Genomic DNA, 16,683 nt, shown 5'->3' with positions numbered 1-16,683 from the left:
TTTTTTTTTTTGGAAAAACACTTCCGGTCAGAAGTTATCGTCCGTTTACGATTTTAAAAAGTCAATTTTGTCTGTCAAGTTTCTCAAAAACGAGTAAAGATGAAAGGCTGAAAATTTCAGAAATGATAGATCTATCGTTTTTCTAATGTACCTGGGTCAAGAGAATGTCCGCCGTATCTTCCGGTCGTCACCGGAAGGAAATTTGAAAAATTGAATTTTTCGACTTTTTTATTTTTTAATATTTTTCTTTGAAATTTTTACACCTTATAGTGACCCTTTTACTGATTAAAAATATGTAATTAGATTTAAAATCGATCAAGGCATTCTCGAGAAATTAAGCGTCAAAGTTCTGAAGCGGAGTCCGAGTAGCTCAGTCGGTATAGTCGTGGACATGGCCCAGGCGACCCGGGTTCAAGCCTCGAGTGCCGCAAAAATTTTTTCTCTTTTTTTCGCTTAGATCTACGATTTTATCTTTGAATTGATAAGTTAAATCTTATCTATTCAAAAATTGGACGGAAGACCCACTCGTTGCTCGCAACGAGATCGAATCTAGTTTGTTTTATTTTTCCTTATCCAGAGTGTCCTCTGTGCCGACGTACTACGTGCCCAAGGACGGCCCCCTGTCCTCCTACAAGGAGTATGTCAGCATGCTGCCCAATGTGGACCCCCCAGAGGCATTCGGTCAGCACCCCAATGCGGACATCCAGTCCCAGATCCAGGAGACCAGGATGTTGTTCAACACGCTGCTGTCCCTACAGCCCCAGATCTCTGCTGCCAGCGGGGGCGAGAGTCGCGAGGACAAGGTCAGTTTTAGATTTGAGAAAAATTGCAAGGATAAGGCCATTGTCAGACTTTAACCTACACTATATAAATGTTAAATCAGTGACACTGTTTGACATGTATTTCTGATTGCTTCCTATGTATTACTACAGGTCCTAGATCTAGCAGCCAACATCTTCAAACAGATCCCAGAGAACATCGACTACGACAACACCGCTAAAATCCTGTCTGTCGATCCGTCACCATTGAATGTGGTGCTGCTTCAAGAGGTGGGTGTTACACATGTGATGTCTGTCTGTCTGTCCATCTGTCAATCTATTTGTGTTTCTTTTGATATCTTACTGTCTCCCTAGCTCCATCGCTCTCTCTTTCTCTCACTTTCTCTGTATGTCTCTCTCTCGCTTTCTCTCTCTCCTTATTGCTGTGACTAAACTAACTGACTGTTCAGATTTAATAGAACAATGCCCTGATTGAGGAGATTCTCTCTCAATCCTTAAATCTATAACTGACTCTGTTTAATACATATATACTTATATAGCGATAAAATACCCCCGTCTCTCTCTCTCTCTCTCTCTCTCTCTCTCTCTCTCTCTCTCTCTCAGTAAGTTAACTGACTGTGACTTTGTTTTATATACAGATACAGCGGTACAATGCTCTGATGGAGGAGATTCGTCGCTCGCTGACCGACCTGGAGAAAGGTATCCAGGGTCTGGTGGTGATGACTGTGGAACTAAAGAACATATTCCAGTGTATCTTTGATGGCAATGTCCCCCCGTCCTGGTTAAGGGTACGTCTCTACAACGTTCAGTGTTACATTTACACTGTCAAACAGTTCAAAGTGTGTCAATTATAAAGAATTCTTTTATGTTGAATAGAATAATTCCCAGGTTTGTCAGTTAACCCCTCCCCCCTTCCCCATTTTATTGTTTGTAGGCATACATGTACCGGTACCCCTTACAGACGACCCTGTTTGTTAGGTTTTTAGCCTTCCATAATTTCATTTTTTGTAGACACAGCCCTCACAATCAACAGCATTGAGTCCCTATTTGTCCCATATTTGATGTATTATCACATGTTTTGTAGGCGTACCCCTCACTGAAGCCCCTGGCCGCCTGGACCAGAGACCTGGTACAGAGAGTGGAGCAGTTTGAGAAGTGGGCCCTGACCGCCCACCCCCCAACCATCTTCTGGATGTCTGGGTTCACATTCCCCACGGGATTCCTGACGGCCGTCCTTCAAACCTCTGCTCGTATGAACAGCGTAAGTTGTACATTTCTATGTCACTGTTGTAGGAATCAATGAAAGCTAAGTTTTAAATAATTTTTATAAATAACATAATCTGATTATTAATTTGTCATTGTGTGTTTTGTAGGTATCCGTGGACTCGTTGTCGTGGGAATTCAGTGTGATGACCGTGGATGACTCCAACATTACCGGACCACCCAAGGTAACCCCAAGTGTTTATAATTATATACAACATTAATTTGATTTTACCTCATACAATTTACAGTATTCAGGACGTGTTATCATTAAAGTGAAATTGTACAGTATTCATAAAGGGCTTGTTTGATTTCAGGACGGTGTGTACATCAAAGGCCTGTTCCTGCAGGGAGCGGGTTGGGAGAAGAAGAACTCTATCTTGGTGGAGGCTAACCCCATGCAGCTGGTGTGTCTGATGCCCACCATCCACTTCAAGCCTGTTGAGAACAAAAAGAAAGTTGCTAAAGGTTCGTCTCTCCAATGATTAAATACAGTAACTGTAAATTCCTTATTAAACACAAGGAATTAATATTCGCGTAAAATTGCAGGAAACAACCCTCAAATATTACAAAGTCGATGTAATTATTTTTCAGACAGTGTTGAACTACAGTTGTATATGAAATTAAAAAAAATAAGTGTTTGCAATTTAATATTCTGGCGATTTGATGCGAAACAGCAGAATCACGGAATTAAGTACACGCGTACTTGCGTGAAATAAAGAATTTAATTACAGTATGCCAAAATTGATAATACATGTATCTGTAAAAATCAATCCATATACAGATTGACTTTATCAAGCTGTAGAGTCGTAGTGACCAATGTCTTTTTGTGTCAACAGGAATGTACATGGCCCCCTGCTACTACTACCCCAACCGAGCGGGAGGCATGGGCAGACCCTCCTTTGTGGTGGCCGTGGAGCTGAAGGCGGGAGAGAAATCACCGGACCACTGGGTCAAGAGGGGAACCGCCCTGCTGATGAGTCTGGACTACTAACTCTGACAATAACATCTCCCTGTTATAAAATGGAGAGATCTTCCTTTTTGTGAAATATGTCTTCTATTTTGTGTGGGAAAAAAATCTGTGAATATTGAATCCCTGAAGACTACCTACTTCTGTGATCTCTAACTATCTGTGTGTAAAAATTCATCTCTACGTGATTCTGTGTACATACATGTATAACCCATGTAATGAGATTTCTGTGATGTCAAAGATAGTTTAGAAGAATCCAAATACGAATATAATACTATATTGTCAAGACAAGAATCTTGTGTGACTTTTGATAAATCTGTGAATTGACTTGTACACCACACACACACAGCCGAGAAACCAGTGCTCTTATTTTTGTGATATCAATTATAATGACGAATGATTGTGCAAATACTTCTATAATTATTTATATTGGTTTTCTGCGAGTTTGTACACCACACACAGCTGACAAAGCAGTGCTCTTATTTTTGTGATATCAATTATATTGATAATTGTGCATCTTGTTCTATGAATATTTATAGTTTTTTTGTGTGTGCATAAAACTCATCTCTACGTGTTGTTTCATCTATCATGGTATTAACATTCCATTGTTTTATTTTTGAGCATTAATTTATTGAATCTATTAAACTTGTTGAATTATAAAGAATCTCATGTTTTTGTTTCATTTTTCTGGAGAAGGTGACAATGTAATGACCTGGTTTCTGACCAATCGTATGATTTATGTGACAGCGTTTCTGACCACATCTGGTGACAGCTAGTAACCAATGTTGTATATATGTAACAGGTTGTGAAAAGTCAAGTCTCAAGCGGGGCTCGAACCCAGGGCCTCTGGCATACCGTGCCAGCGCTCTAACCACTGAGATGTAGAGACCCGATTATTGATTGAAAGTCACACACCTGTTAACCCTGTCACATACTCTCTGGTAGAAATTCATCCTCGAATTTAGGAGTAGAATTCTACGAGTTAGGAAAAAGTTGTGAAACGTGTTCCTAGGGAGTGACCTTGGGAATTGTACCTTGGGCGATATTTGTTACAGATTGTGGAAAGTCAAGTCTCAACCGCGACTCGAACCCATGTCCTCTGGCATCCGTGCCATATATTTACATCCTTTTTAACAAATAAATAAATTGATCATTAAAAAAATAAAATTAACTACATCATTTTTAATGTACATGTCATTAGTACATTAGATAAAAGAAACAGAAAAAGTATGACATATCGTCAATATTTTTTTGTGCAGTCCGTGATTTTTCTAAATAGTTAGTTGAAGGTTTTGACCAATCGATAAACGGTGATTTCAGTCTTGTCAGTTTTTCCAGAGCTATGAACTACAATCAATTTCTGTAAGAAATGGAAGGAATCATACTCGGTGGGGGTAAATATATGAGGAGTTATATATTTTCTCTGCAATTTTGCTACCTATTTCATATCCATCATCACCAAAAAAAAAACAACATTTTATAGATTTTTAAAAATATACCGAAGACAACATACTATAGAATACCGGAGAAACGTATCCAGGAGAAAACGTGTCTCCAGCTCCACGAAAAACGTACAGGTACATTTCAACTTGGAGCAAACGTACCCTCTAGAAATCGTAAATAAGATTTGAAAGAGTTTAAAAATTATTCAATGATACAATAAAATAAATTATATGAATATATTGTTATAACAAATTAATAAAAAAGAAAAATACTGCTGCGGCCCTAATACGATACCGTAGGTTCATTATTAATTTATTTATATATCATTGACGAGTTTATTGGGTGCCGAATTAACCAAGTGACGAATTGACCACCTACACGTTTGTACCGCAGCAAGGAGGTATAGAATAGGGTACTTTTTATATCCTATAACCAGGCACTATAACCAGGATGTGCGCATGCGTGAACCAACTTTCCATCGGGATCGGTAAACGATTGGGAGGAAATTCGAAAGCTATTTGGAGGAACTTCGAACTGATATATGTGCAATTTAAAAATGCGATTTTTATATGAAAAATATGATCAGAAGTGATAAAAATGTTATGTACATTAGATTTTACACCAAAAAATTAAATAAATAATTGAGAGAACAATCAAAATCAATGTTACAGGAAAACAACAGGCACTTAGCATCGGAGGGGGGGGGGGGGGGTTGGAATGGGGGCAGGGACACGGGACTGCCCCCCTCCAGCACACGTTTTCTCGCAGCAAATATTTTTCTTGAATTCACTTATAAAAAAGTAAATTAACATACAGTTGCACCCCCCCCCCCCCAATGTTTTTGGGACCATGTAAAATTTGAAATGAAAGAGAGGAAATAAACTGTGAAATTGAAGTTAAAGGTACACTTAGCCCCCTACCCCCACGGATTAGGATTTTCAATTATTTAAAAAGTATTTTTGAGTTGGGTTTTTTTTTTCAAGGCAAGATTGGATGAGTCTGCCCTCAACCCACTTTGCTACGATGCTAGGTGCCTGAACAAAATATCATGGTTTCATTACATACATGTATGCTAGTATAAAGACTTTATGTAAACCAATATTATCTCGTGCATTGTTCCATTCACCAGGTTCTACAAACACCTTAGTCCAAAATAAATAAAAAATGCAAGACTAGGAGGGGAAGAAAGAAGAAATCTATTTTCCTTTTTTTTTTTACTCAGGGGCTATTTTGTTGGGGGGGGGGGGGTGGGGGGGTATTAGGGGTGAACATGTCACTGACCCCTTGTAGATCTACCCATGACCTATCACCAGGGTCTGTATACACAAAACCAGGATCAGTATACCCATCATGGTCTCCAGGGTCAGAGTACGTAATACCAGAGTCTGTGTGCCAATCACCAGAGTCTGTACACCCATAACCAGGGCTAGTATACCCATCACCAGGGTCTCCATACCTATTACCAGGGTCAGAGTACGTATCACCAGAGTCTGTGTGCCCATCACCAGAGTCTGTACACCAATAACCAGGGTGTCAGTATACCCATCACCAGGGTCTCCATACATATCACCAGGGTCAGAGAACGTATCACCAGAGTCTGTGTGCCCATCACCAGGGTCTGTACACCCATAACCAGGGCCAGTATACCCATCAAAGGGTCTCCATACCTATCATCAGGGTCAGAGAACGTATCACCAGAGTCTGTGTGCCCATCACCAGGGTCTGTACACCCATAACCAGGGCCAGTATACCCATCACAGGGTCTTCATACCTATAACCAGCGTCAGAGTACGTATCACCAGAGTCTGTGTGCCCTTCACCAGAGTCTGTACACCTATAACCAGGGCCAGTATACCCATCACCAGGGTCTTCATACCTATCACCAGAGTCTGTGTGCCCATCACCAGGGTCTGTATACCCATAACCAGGGCCAGTATACCCATCACCAGGGTCTTCATACCTATCACCAGGGTCAGAGTACGTATCACCAGAGTCTGTGTGCCCATCACCAGGGTCTGTATACCCATAACAAGGGCCAGTATACCCATCACCAGGGTCTCCATACCTATCACCAGGGTCAGAGTACGTATCACCAGAGTCTGTGTGCCCATCACCAGAGTCTGTACACCCATAACCAGGGCCAGTATACCCATCACCAGGGTCTCCATACCTATCACCAGGGTCAGAGTACGTATCACCAGAGTCTGTGTGCCCATCACCAGAGTCTGTACACCCATAACCAGGGCCAGTATACCCATCACCAGGGTCTCCATACCTATCACCAGGGTCAGAGTACGTATCACCAGAGTCTGTGTGCCCATCACCAGGGTCTGTATACCCATAACAGGGCCAGTATACCCATCACCAGGGTCTCCATACCTATCACCAGGGTCAGAGTACGTATCACCAGAGTCTGTGTGCCCATCACCAGGGTCTGTATACCCATAACAGGGCCAGTATACCCATCACCAGGGTCTCCATACCTATCACCAGGGTCAGAGTACGTATCACCAGAGTCTGTGTGCCCATCACCAGAGTCTGTACACCCATAACCAGGGCCAGTATACCCATCACCAGGGTCTCCATACCTATCACCAGGGTCAGAGTACGTGTCACCAGAGTTTGTGTGCCCATCACCAGGGTCTGTATATCCATCACCAGGGTCTTCATACTATCACCAGGGTCAGAGTACGTATCACCAGAGTCTATGTGCCCTTCACCAGAGTCTGTACACCCATAACCAGGGCCAGTATACCCATCACCAGGGTCTTCATACCTATCACCAGGGTCAGAGTACGTATCACCAGAGTCTGTGTGCCCTTCACCAGAGTCTGTACACCCATAACCAGGGCCAGTATACCCATCACCAGGGTCTCCATACCTATCACCAGGGTCAGAGTACGTGTCACCAGAGTTTGTGTGCCCATCACCAGGGTCTGGATACCCATAACAAGGGCCAGTATACCCATCACCAGGGTCTCCATACCTATCACCAGGGTCAGAGTACGTATCACCAGAGTCTGTGTGCCCATCACCAGAGTCTGTACACCCATAACCAGGGCCAGTATACCCATCACCAGGGTCTCCATACCTATCACCAGGGTCAGAGTACGTATCACCAGAGTCTGTGTGCCCTTCACCAGAGTCTGTACACCCATAACCAGGGCCAGTATACCCATCACCAGGGTCTTCATACCTATCACCAGGGTCAGAGTACGTATCACCAGAGTCTGTGTGCCCTTCACCAGAGTCTGTACACCCATAACCAGGGCCAGTATACCCATCACCAGGGTCTCCATACCTATCACCAGGGTCAGAGTACGTGTCACCAGAGTTTGTGTGCCCATCACCAGGGTCTGGATACCCATAACAAGGGCCAGTATACCCATCACCAGGGTCTCCATACCTATCACCAGGGTCAGAGTACGTATCACCAGAGTCTGTGTGCCCATCACCAGAGTCTGTACACCCATAACCAGGGCCAGTATACCCATCACCAGGGTCTCCATACCTATCACCAGGGTCAGAGTACGTATCACCAGAGTCTGTGTGCCCATCACCAGGGTCTGTACACCCATAACCAGGGCCAGTATACCCATCACCAGGGTCTCCATACCTATCACCAGGGTCAGAGTACATATCACCAGAGTCTGTGTGCCCTTCACCAGAGTCTGTACACCCATAACCAGGGCCAGTATACCCATCACCAGGGTCTTCATACCTATCACCAGGGTCAGAGTACGTATCACCAGAGTCTGTGTGCCCATCACCAGGGTCTGTATACCCATAACAGGGCCAGTATACCCATCACCAGGGTCTCCATACCTATCACCAGGGTCAGAGTACGTATCACCAGAGTCTGTGTGCCCATCACCAGAGTCTGTACACCCATAACCAGGGCCAGTATACCCATCACCAGGGTCTCCATACCTATCACCAGGGTCAGAGTACGTGTCACCAGAGTTTGTGTGCCCATCACCAGGGTCTGTATATCCATCACCAGGGTCTTCATACTATCACCAGGGTCAGAGTACGTATCACCAGAGTCTATGTGCCCTTCACCAGAGTCTGTACATCCATAACCAGGGCCAGTATACCCATCACCAGGGTCTTCATACCTATCACCAGGGTCAGAGTACGTATCACCAGAGTCTGTGTGCCCTTCACCAGAGTCTGTACACCCATAACCAGGGCCAGTATACCCATCACCAGGGTCTCCATACCTATCACCAGGGTCAGAGTACGTGTCACCAGAGTTTGTGTGCCCATCACCAGGGTCTGGATACCCATAACCAGGGCCAGTATACCCATCACCAGGGTCTCCATACCTATCACCAGGGTCAGAGTACGTATCACCAGAGTCTGTGTGTCCATCACCAGAGTCTGTACACCAATAACCAGGGTCAGTATACCCATCACCAGGGTCTCCATACCTATCATTAGGATCAGAGTACGTATCACCAGAGTTTGTGTGCCCATCACCAGGGTCTGGATACCCATCACCAGGGTCTCCATACCTATCACCAGGGTCAGAGTACGTGTCACCAGAGTTTGTGTGCCCATCACCAGGGTCTGGATACCCATAACCAGGGTCAGTATACCCATCACCAGGGTCTCCATACCTATCACCAGGGTCAGAGTACGTATCACCAGAGTCTGTGTGCCCATCACCAGGGTCTGTATACCCATAACCAGGGCCAGTATACCCATCACCAGGGTCTCCATACCTATCACCAGGGTCAGAGTGTGTATCACCAGAGTCTGTGTGCCCTTCACCAGAGTCTGTACACCCATAACCAGGGTCAGTATACCCATCACCAGGGTCTTCATACCTATCACCAGGGTCAGAGTACGTATCACCAGAGTCTGTGTGCCCATCACCAGGGTCTGTATACCCATAACCAGGGTCAGTATACCCATCACCAGGGTCTCCATACCTATCACCAGGGTCAGAGTACGTATCACCAGAGTCTGTGTGCCCATCACCAGAGTCTGTACACCCATAACCAGGGCCAGTATGCCCATCACCAGGGTCTAAATACTTATCACCAGGAATAGTTTACGAATCAATAGGGTCTGTGTGCCCATCATTAGGGTCAGTATATCTATCACAACAGTCAGTGCACTTATCATCAGGGTTTGTACATCCATTACCTTGATCAGTAGACTTTCACCAGGATAACTGTACCTATTACCTATCACCAGAGTTAGTTTACCGTGTCAGTGTACGCATCCGTGGGTCTGAGGGCCCATCTCCAAGGTCAGTATACCTATCACAAGAGTCAGTACATTTATCACCAGTATATCTATCACATTCTCTATCACCAGGGTCAGTATACCTAGCGACAGATTCAGTGTACGTATCACAAGGGTCTGTAGCCAATCACAGGGGTCAGTATGTATCCATCACCAGAGTCGGTATACACAAAAGTGTTGATATTATAAGGTCAGCATACGTAACACCAGAATCTCGAAATCTATAACCAGGGTAAGTATAACCATCACCTGAATCAGTTTACCTATCACAAGGGTCATGAGTGTACGTATCACCAAGGTATGTGTAATCTTCACCAGGATCAGTATACCTATCACCAGGGTCACTCTACTTATCAACAGGGTCAGTATTACCTGACTCAGGTAATGGATATACAAACCCTAATAATAAGTGCACTGACTGTTGTGTTAGGTATACTGACCCTGGTGATGGGCACACAGACCCTATTGATGCGTACACTATCCTGGTGAAAAGTATTAAGACCCTGGTGAAGGGTAAACTGACCTTTGTTATGAATATACAGACCATGATGATGGGCACACAGACCCTAGTACTACGAACACTGACCCTACTAAAAGGTATAATGACCCAGGTGATATGTTTACAGTTCTGGTGATACGTACTCTGACTCTGGTGATAGGCATTATGACCCTGGTGATAGGTATTGAGACCCTGGTGATGGGTATACTGACCATGGCTATGGGTGTACAGACTCTGGTCATGAGCACACAGACTCTGGTGATACGTACTCTGACCCTGGTGATAGGTATTGAGACCCTGGTGATGGGTATGCCGACCCTGGTAATGGGTGTACATACCCTGGTGATAGGTATACTGACCCTGGTTATGGGTGTACATACCCTGGTGATGGGTATACTGACCATGGTTATGGGTGTACAGACTCTGGTGATACGCACTCTGATCCTGGTGATAGATATAAAGACCCTGGTGATGGGTATACTGACCCTGGTTATGGGTGTAGAGACCCGGGTGATTGGTATACTGACCCTGGTGATCGGTGTACAGACCCCGTTGTTGGGCACACAAACTCTGATGATGGATATAATGACCCTGGTGATAGGTATGGAGACCCTGGTGATGGGTATACTGGCCCTGGTGATGGGTATACTGACCCTGGTTATGGGTGTACAGACCCTGGTGATGGGCACACAAACTCTGGTGATATGTACTCTGACCCTGGTGATAGGTATTGAGACCCTGATGATGGGTATACCGGCCCTGGTTATGGGTGTACAGACTCTGGTGATGGGCACACAGACCCTGGTGATACGTACTCTGACCCTGGTGATAGGTATTGAGACCTTGGTGATGGGTATACTGACTTTGGCTACGGATGTACAGACCCTGGTGATGAGCACACAGACTCTGGTGATACGTACTCTGACCCTGGTGATAGGTATGGAGACCCTGGTGATGGGGATACTGACCCTGGTTATGGGTGTACACACCCTGGTGATGGGTATACTGACCCTGGTTATGGGACTCTGGTGATACGCACTCTGAACCTGGTGATAGATATGAAGACCCTGGTGATGGGTATACTGACCCTGGTTATGGGTGTACAGACCCGGGTGATTGGTATACTGACCCTGGTGATGGGTGTACAGACCCCGTTGTTGGGCACACAAACACTAGTGATGGATATAATGACCCTGGTGATAGGTATGGAGACCCTGGTGATGGGTATACTGGCCCTGGTTATCGGTGTACAGACCCTGGTGATAGGCACACAGACTCTGGTGATACGTACTCTGTCCCTGGTGATAGGTATGGAGACCCTGGTGATGGGTATACTGGCCCTGATTATGAGTATACAGACCCTGGTGATGGGCACACAAACTCTGGTGATACGTACTCTGACCCTGGTGATAGGTATGGAGACCCTGGTGATGGGTAAACTGACCCTGGTTATGGGTGTACAGACTCTGGTGATGGGCACACAGACTCTGGTGATACGTACTCTGACCCTGGTGATAGGTATGGAGACCCTGGTGATGGGTATACTGACCCTGGTTATTGGTGTACAGACTCTGGTGATGGGTACACAGATTCTGGTGAGACGTACTCTGACCCTGGTGATAGGTATGGAGACCCTTGTGGTGGGCATTCTGGCCCTGGTTATGGGTGTACAGACTCTGGTGATGGGCACACAGATTCTGGTGATACGTACTCTGACCCTGGTGATAGGTATGGAGACCCTGGTGATGGGTATACTGGCCCTGGTTATGGGTAAACAGACAATGGTGATGGGCACACAGATTCTGGTGACATGTACTCTGACCCTGGTGATAGGTATGGAGACTCTGGTGATGGGTATACTGGCCCTGGTTATGGGTATACAGACCCTGGTGATGGGCACACAGACTCTGGTGATACGTACTCTGACCCTGGTGATAGGTATGAAGACCCTGGTGATGGGTATACTGACCCTGGTTATGGGTGTACAGACTCTGGTGATGGGCACACAGACTCTGGTGATACGTACTCTGACCCTGGAGACCATGGTGATGGGTATACTGACCCTGGTTATGTGTATACAGACCCTGGTGATAGGTCATGGGTAGATCTACAAGGGGTGAGTGACATGTTCACCCCTAATACCCCCCCCCCAACAAAATAGCTCCTGAGTAAAAAAAAAAAGAAAATAAATTTCTCCTTTCTTCCCCTCCTAATCTTGGATTTTTTTATTTATTTTGGACTAAGGTGTTTGTAGAACCTGGTGAAAGGAACAATGCACGAGATAATATTGGTTTACATAAAGTCTTTATACTAGCATACATGTATGTAATGAAACCATGATATTTTGTTCAGGCACATAGCATCGTAGCAAAGTGGGTTGAGGGCAGACTCATCCAATCTTGCCTTGAAAAAAACCCCAACTCAAAAATACTTTTTAAATAATTGAAAATCCTAATCCGTGGGGGTAGGGGGCTAAGTGTACCTTTAACTTCAATTTCACAGTTTATTTCCTCTCTTTCATTTCAAATTTTACATGGTCCCAAAAACATTGGGGGGGGGGGGGTGCAACTGTATGTTAATTTACTTTTTTATAAGTAAATTCAAGAAAAATATTTGCTGCGAGAAAACGTGTGTTGGAGGGGGGCAGTCCCGTCCCCCTGTCCCTGCCCCCATTCCAACCCCCCCCCCTCCGATGCTAAATGCCTGTTGTTTTCCTGTAACATTGATTTTGATTGTTCTCTCAATTATTTATTTAATTTATTGGTGTAAAATCTAATGTACATAACATTTTTATCACTTCTGATCATATTTTTCATATAAAAATCGCATTTTTAAATTGCACATATATCAGTTCGAAGTTCCTCCAAATAGCTTTCGAATTTCCTCCCAATCGTTTACCGATCCCGATGGAAAGTTGGTTCACGCATGCGCATATCCTGGTTATAGTGCCTGGTTATAGGATATAAAAAGTACCCTATTCTATACCTCGCCTTTGTGGATGGCTGTGTGTTTTTTGCTACTAAATTGGTTAGGAACTATTGTTTTAAAAGTTGTAAAGAGGAATTTACCCAGAAGTTTGTTTTAAACTTGCTACCCGTATCTAAAGTTGCGTAATTTTGGTAAGAATATATAGTAAAAATTAATAGTGTTGTGCAACCTGAAGGTTACCGTCCATCAATGGTCGTTTGCTGCGGTACAAACGTGTAGGTGGTCAATTCGTCACTTGGTTAATTCGGCACCCAATAAACTCGTCAATGATATATAAACAATAATGAACCTACGGAATCGTATTAGGGCCGCAGCAGTATTTTTCTTTTTTATTAATTTGTATAACAATATATTTATATAATTTATTTTATTGTATCATTGAATAATTTTTAAACTCTTTCAAATCTTATTTACGATTTCTAGAGGGTACGTTTGCTCCAAGATGAAGTGTGCCTGTACGTTTTTCGTGGAGCTGGAGACACGTTTTCTCCTGGATACGTTTCTCCGGTATTCTATAGTATGTTGTCTTCGGTATATTTTAAAAAATCTATAAAATGTTGTTTTTTTGGGGTTTTTTTTTTTTGGTGATGATGGATATGATATAGGTAGCAAAATTGCAGAGAAAATATATAACTCCTCATATATTTACCCCCACCGAGTATGATTCCTTCCATTTCTTACAGAAATTGATTGTAGTTCATAGCTCTGGAACAAGAGGCCCATGGGCCACATCGCTCACCTGAGGAACAATAGGTATGATAAAATCAGCTTAATAGAGTCATAATACAAACTATCTGATCATGATTTTCACAACTTTGAATCTACACGACCTGAGGATGCTTCCACACAAGTTTCAGCTTTCCTGGCTGATTAGTTTCTGAGAAGAAGATTTTTAAAGATTTACTCTACATATTCCTATGTTAAACTTTGACCCCCCATTGTGGCCCCACCCTACCCCGGGGGATCATGATTTTCACAACTTTGAATCTACACTACCTGAAGTTGCTTTCACACAAGTTTCAGCTTTCCTGGTCTTATGGTTCATGCGAAGAAGATTTTTGAAAATTTCTCGAAAATTTTCATAAATTCCTAATTATCTCCCTTTACAAATAGGCGTGGTCCTTAATTTTCACAACGTTGAATCCCCTTAGGCTAAGGATGCTTTGGGCCAAGTTTGGTTGAAATTGGCCCAGTGGTTCTTGAGAAGATGTTGAAAATGTGAAAAGTTTACAGACAGACGGACGACAGACAAAATGTGATCAGAATAGCTCACTTGAGCTTTCAGCTCGGTGAGCTAAATATCACGGAATGCACACAAAAATATTGACGATATGTCATAATTTTTCTGTTTCTTTTATCTAATGTACTTATGACATGTACATTAAAAATGATGTAGTTAATTTTATTTTTCTAATGATCAATTCATTTATTTGTTAAAAAAGATGTAAATATATGGCACGGTACGCCAGAGGTTCGAGTCGCAGTTGAGACTTGACTTTCCACAATCTGTAACAAATATCGCCCAAGGTACAATTCCCAAGGTCACTCCCTAGGAACACGTTTCACAACTTTTCCCGAACTCGTAGAATTCTACTCGTAAATTCGAGGACGAATTTCTACCAGAGTATGTGACAGGGTTGACAGGTGTGTGACTTTCAATCAATAATCGGGTCTCTACATCTCAGTGGTTAGAGCGCTGGCACGGTATGCCAGAGGCCCTGGGTTCGAGTCCCGGTGAGACTTGACTTTTCACAACCTGTTACATATATACAACATTGGTTACTAAGTGTCACCAGATGTGGTCAGAAACACTGTCACATAAATCATACGATTGGTCAGAAACCAGGTCATTACATTGTCACCTTCTACAGAAAAATGAAACAAAAGTATGAGATTCTTTATAATTCAACAAGTTTAATAGATTCAATAAATAAATGTTCAAAAATAAAACAATGGAATGTTAATACCATGATAGATGAAACAACACATAGAGGTGAGTTTTATGCACACAAAAAAAAACTATAAATATTCATAGAACAAGTTGCACAATTATCAATATAATTGATATCACAAAAATAAGAGCACTGCTTTGCCAGCTGTGTGTGGTGTACAAACTCACAGAAAACCAATATAAATAATTATAGAAGTATTTGCACAATCATTCGTCATTATAATTGATATCACAAAAATAAGAGCACTGGTTTCTCAGCTGAGTGTGTGTGGTGTACAAGTCAATTCACAGATCTATCAAATGTCACAAAAGATTCTTGTCTTGACAATATAGTATTATATTCGTATTTGGATTGTTCTAAACTATCTTGGATTTTACAGAAATCTCATTACATGGGTTATACATGTATGTACACAGAATCACTTGGAGATGAATTTTTACACACAGATAGTTAAAGATCACAGAAGTATGTAGTCTTCAGGGATTCAATGTTTTCAGATATATTTCTCCCACACAAAAATAGAAGACATATTTCACAAAAAGGAAGATCTCTCCATTTCATAACAGGGAGATTTTATTGTCAGAGTTAGTAGTCCAGACTCATCAGCAGGGCGGTTCCCCTCTTGACCCAGTGGTCCGGTGATTTTTCTCCCGCCTTCAGCTCCACGGCCACCACAAAGGAGGGTCTGCCCATGCCTCCCGCACGGTTGGGGTAGTAGTAGCAGGGGGCCATGTACATTCCTGTTGACACAAAAAAACATTGGTCATTACGACTCTACAGCTTGATATAGTCAATCTGTATATGGATTGATTTTTACAGATACAAGTATTATCAATTTTGGCATACTGTCAATTTCTTATTTCACACAAGTACGCGTGTACTTAATTCCGTGATTCTGCTGTTTCTCATCAAATTGCGAGAATATTAAATTGCAAACACTTATTTTTTTGTTTTAATTTCATATACACCTGTAGTTCAACACTGTTTGAAAAATAATAACATCGACTTTGTAATATTTGAGGACTCATGTTTCCTGCAATTTTAGGCAAATATTAATTCCTCGCGTTAAATAAGGAATTTACAGTATTTAATCATTGGAGAGACGAACCTTTAGCGACTTTCTTCTTGTTTTCAACGGGCTTGAAGTGGATGGTGGGCATCAGACACACCAGCTGCATGGGGTTAGCCTCCACCAAGATAGAGTTCTTCTTCTCCCAACCCGCTCCCTGCAGGAACAGGCCTTTGATGTACACACCGTCCTGAAAGTCAAACAAGCCCTTTATGACGAATACTGTATAATTGTAGTGTAAGCACAGCATATAATCACAGGAGTCGGCGATTTTATCAATTTCTGGAAAATAAATGAGAAACAGGCAAAAATCCTACCAGTGAGCTTCGTGAGCGTAGCGAGCGAAGCGACAGGATGGCAACGAGTTTTCTAGAATTTCTTTATTTCGCTATCCAACTGATATTGAACACCAGACATCAACTCCGTGGTGTTATTTTATCAATTCCTTGCATTTATTTCCCTAAAAT

At 43.0% G+C, this 16,683-nt stretch overlaps 2 protein-coding genes and 1 pseudogene across 2 annotated transcripts in view; 2 read left to right on the top strand and 1 right to left on the bottom strand.

Annotated features, from left to right (window-relative positions):
- Positions 1 to 3,673, top strand: part of LOC136271028 (dynein axonemal heavy chain 2-like) — a 44,489-nt pseudogene extending 40,816 nt beyond the window's left edge.
- A 6,774-nt stretch (positions 3,674 to 10,447) lies between these two features.
- Positions 10,448 to 12,312, top strand: LOC136271027 (uncharacterized). The gene is made up of 5 exons (XM_066070097.1): positions 10,448 to 10,822; positions 11,006 to 11,137; positions 11,314 to 11,466; positions 11,776 to 12,054; positions 12,289 to 12,312. Exons 1-5 carry the CDS (start codon positions 10,448 to 10,450, stop codon positions 12,310 to 12,312), a joined length of 963 nt encoding a protein of 320 aa, XP_065926169.1.
- Positions 12,313 to 15,089: 2,777 nt separating this feature from the next.
- The window catches only part of LOC117690512 (dynein axonemal heavy chain 2), a 36,176-nt gene continuing 34,582 nt past the window's right edge, over positions 15,090 to 16,683 (bottom strand). Inside the window, 2 exon segments of the mRNA XM_066070096.1 lie at positions 15,090 to 15,887; positions 16,256 to 16,406. Coding sequence (XP_065926168.1) covers positions 15,733 to 15,887; positions 16,256 to 16,406 — 306 coding nt within the window. The 3' untranslated portion in view covers positions 15,090 to 15,732.

Source organism: Magallana gigas, chromosome 8 (genome assembly GCF_963853765.1).
Source record: "Magallana gigas chromosome 8, xbMagGiga1.1, whole genome shotgun sequence".
NCBI lineage: Eukaryota > Metazoa > Mollusca > Bivalvia > Ostreida > Ostreidae > Magallana > Magallana gigas.
The sequence above is the reverse complement of the archived record's forward strand: the minus strand, read 5'-3'. Positions and strand labels throughout refer to the sequence as shown.

What these genes read in the sequence shown, in the direction of transcription:
- LOC136271027 (XM_066070097.1), top strand. Translation starts at nt 10,448, where the DNA reads ATGAGCACACAGACTCTGGTGATACGTACTCTGACCCTGGTGATAGGT. An exon ending in TGATAGGTATGGAGACCCTG is followed by an intron (nt 10,823 to 11,005) that starts GTGATGGGTATA and finishes ATGGGCACACAG; the next exon opens with ACCCTGGTGATACGTACTCT. An exon ending in TTATCGGTGTACAGACCCTG is followed by an intron (nt 11,467 to 11,775) that starts GTGATAGGCACA and finishes ATTGGTGTACAG; the next exon opens with ACTCTGGTGATGGGTACACA.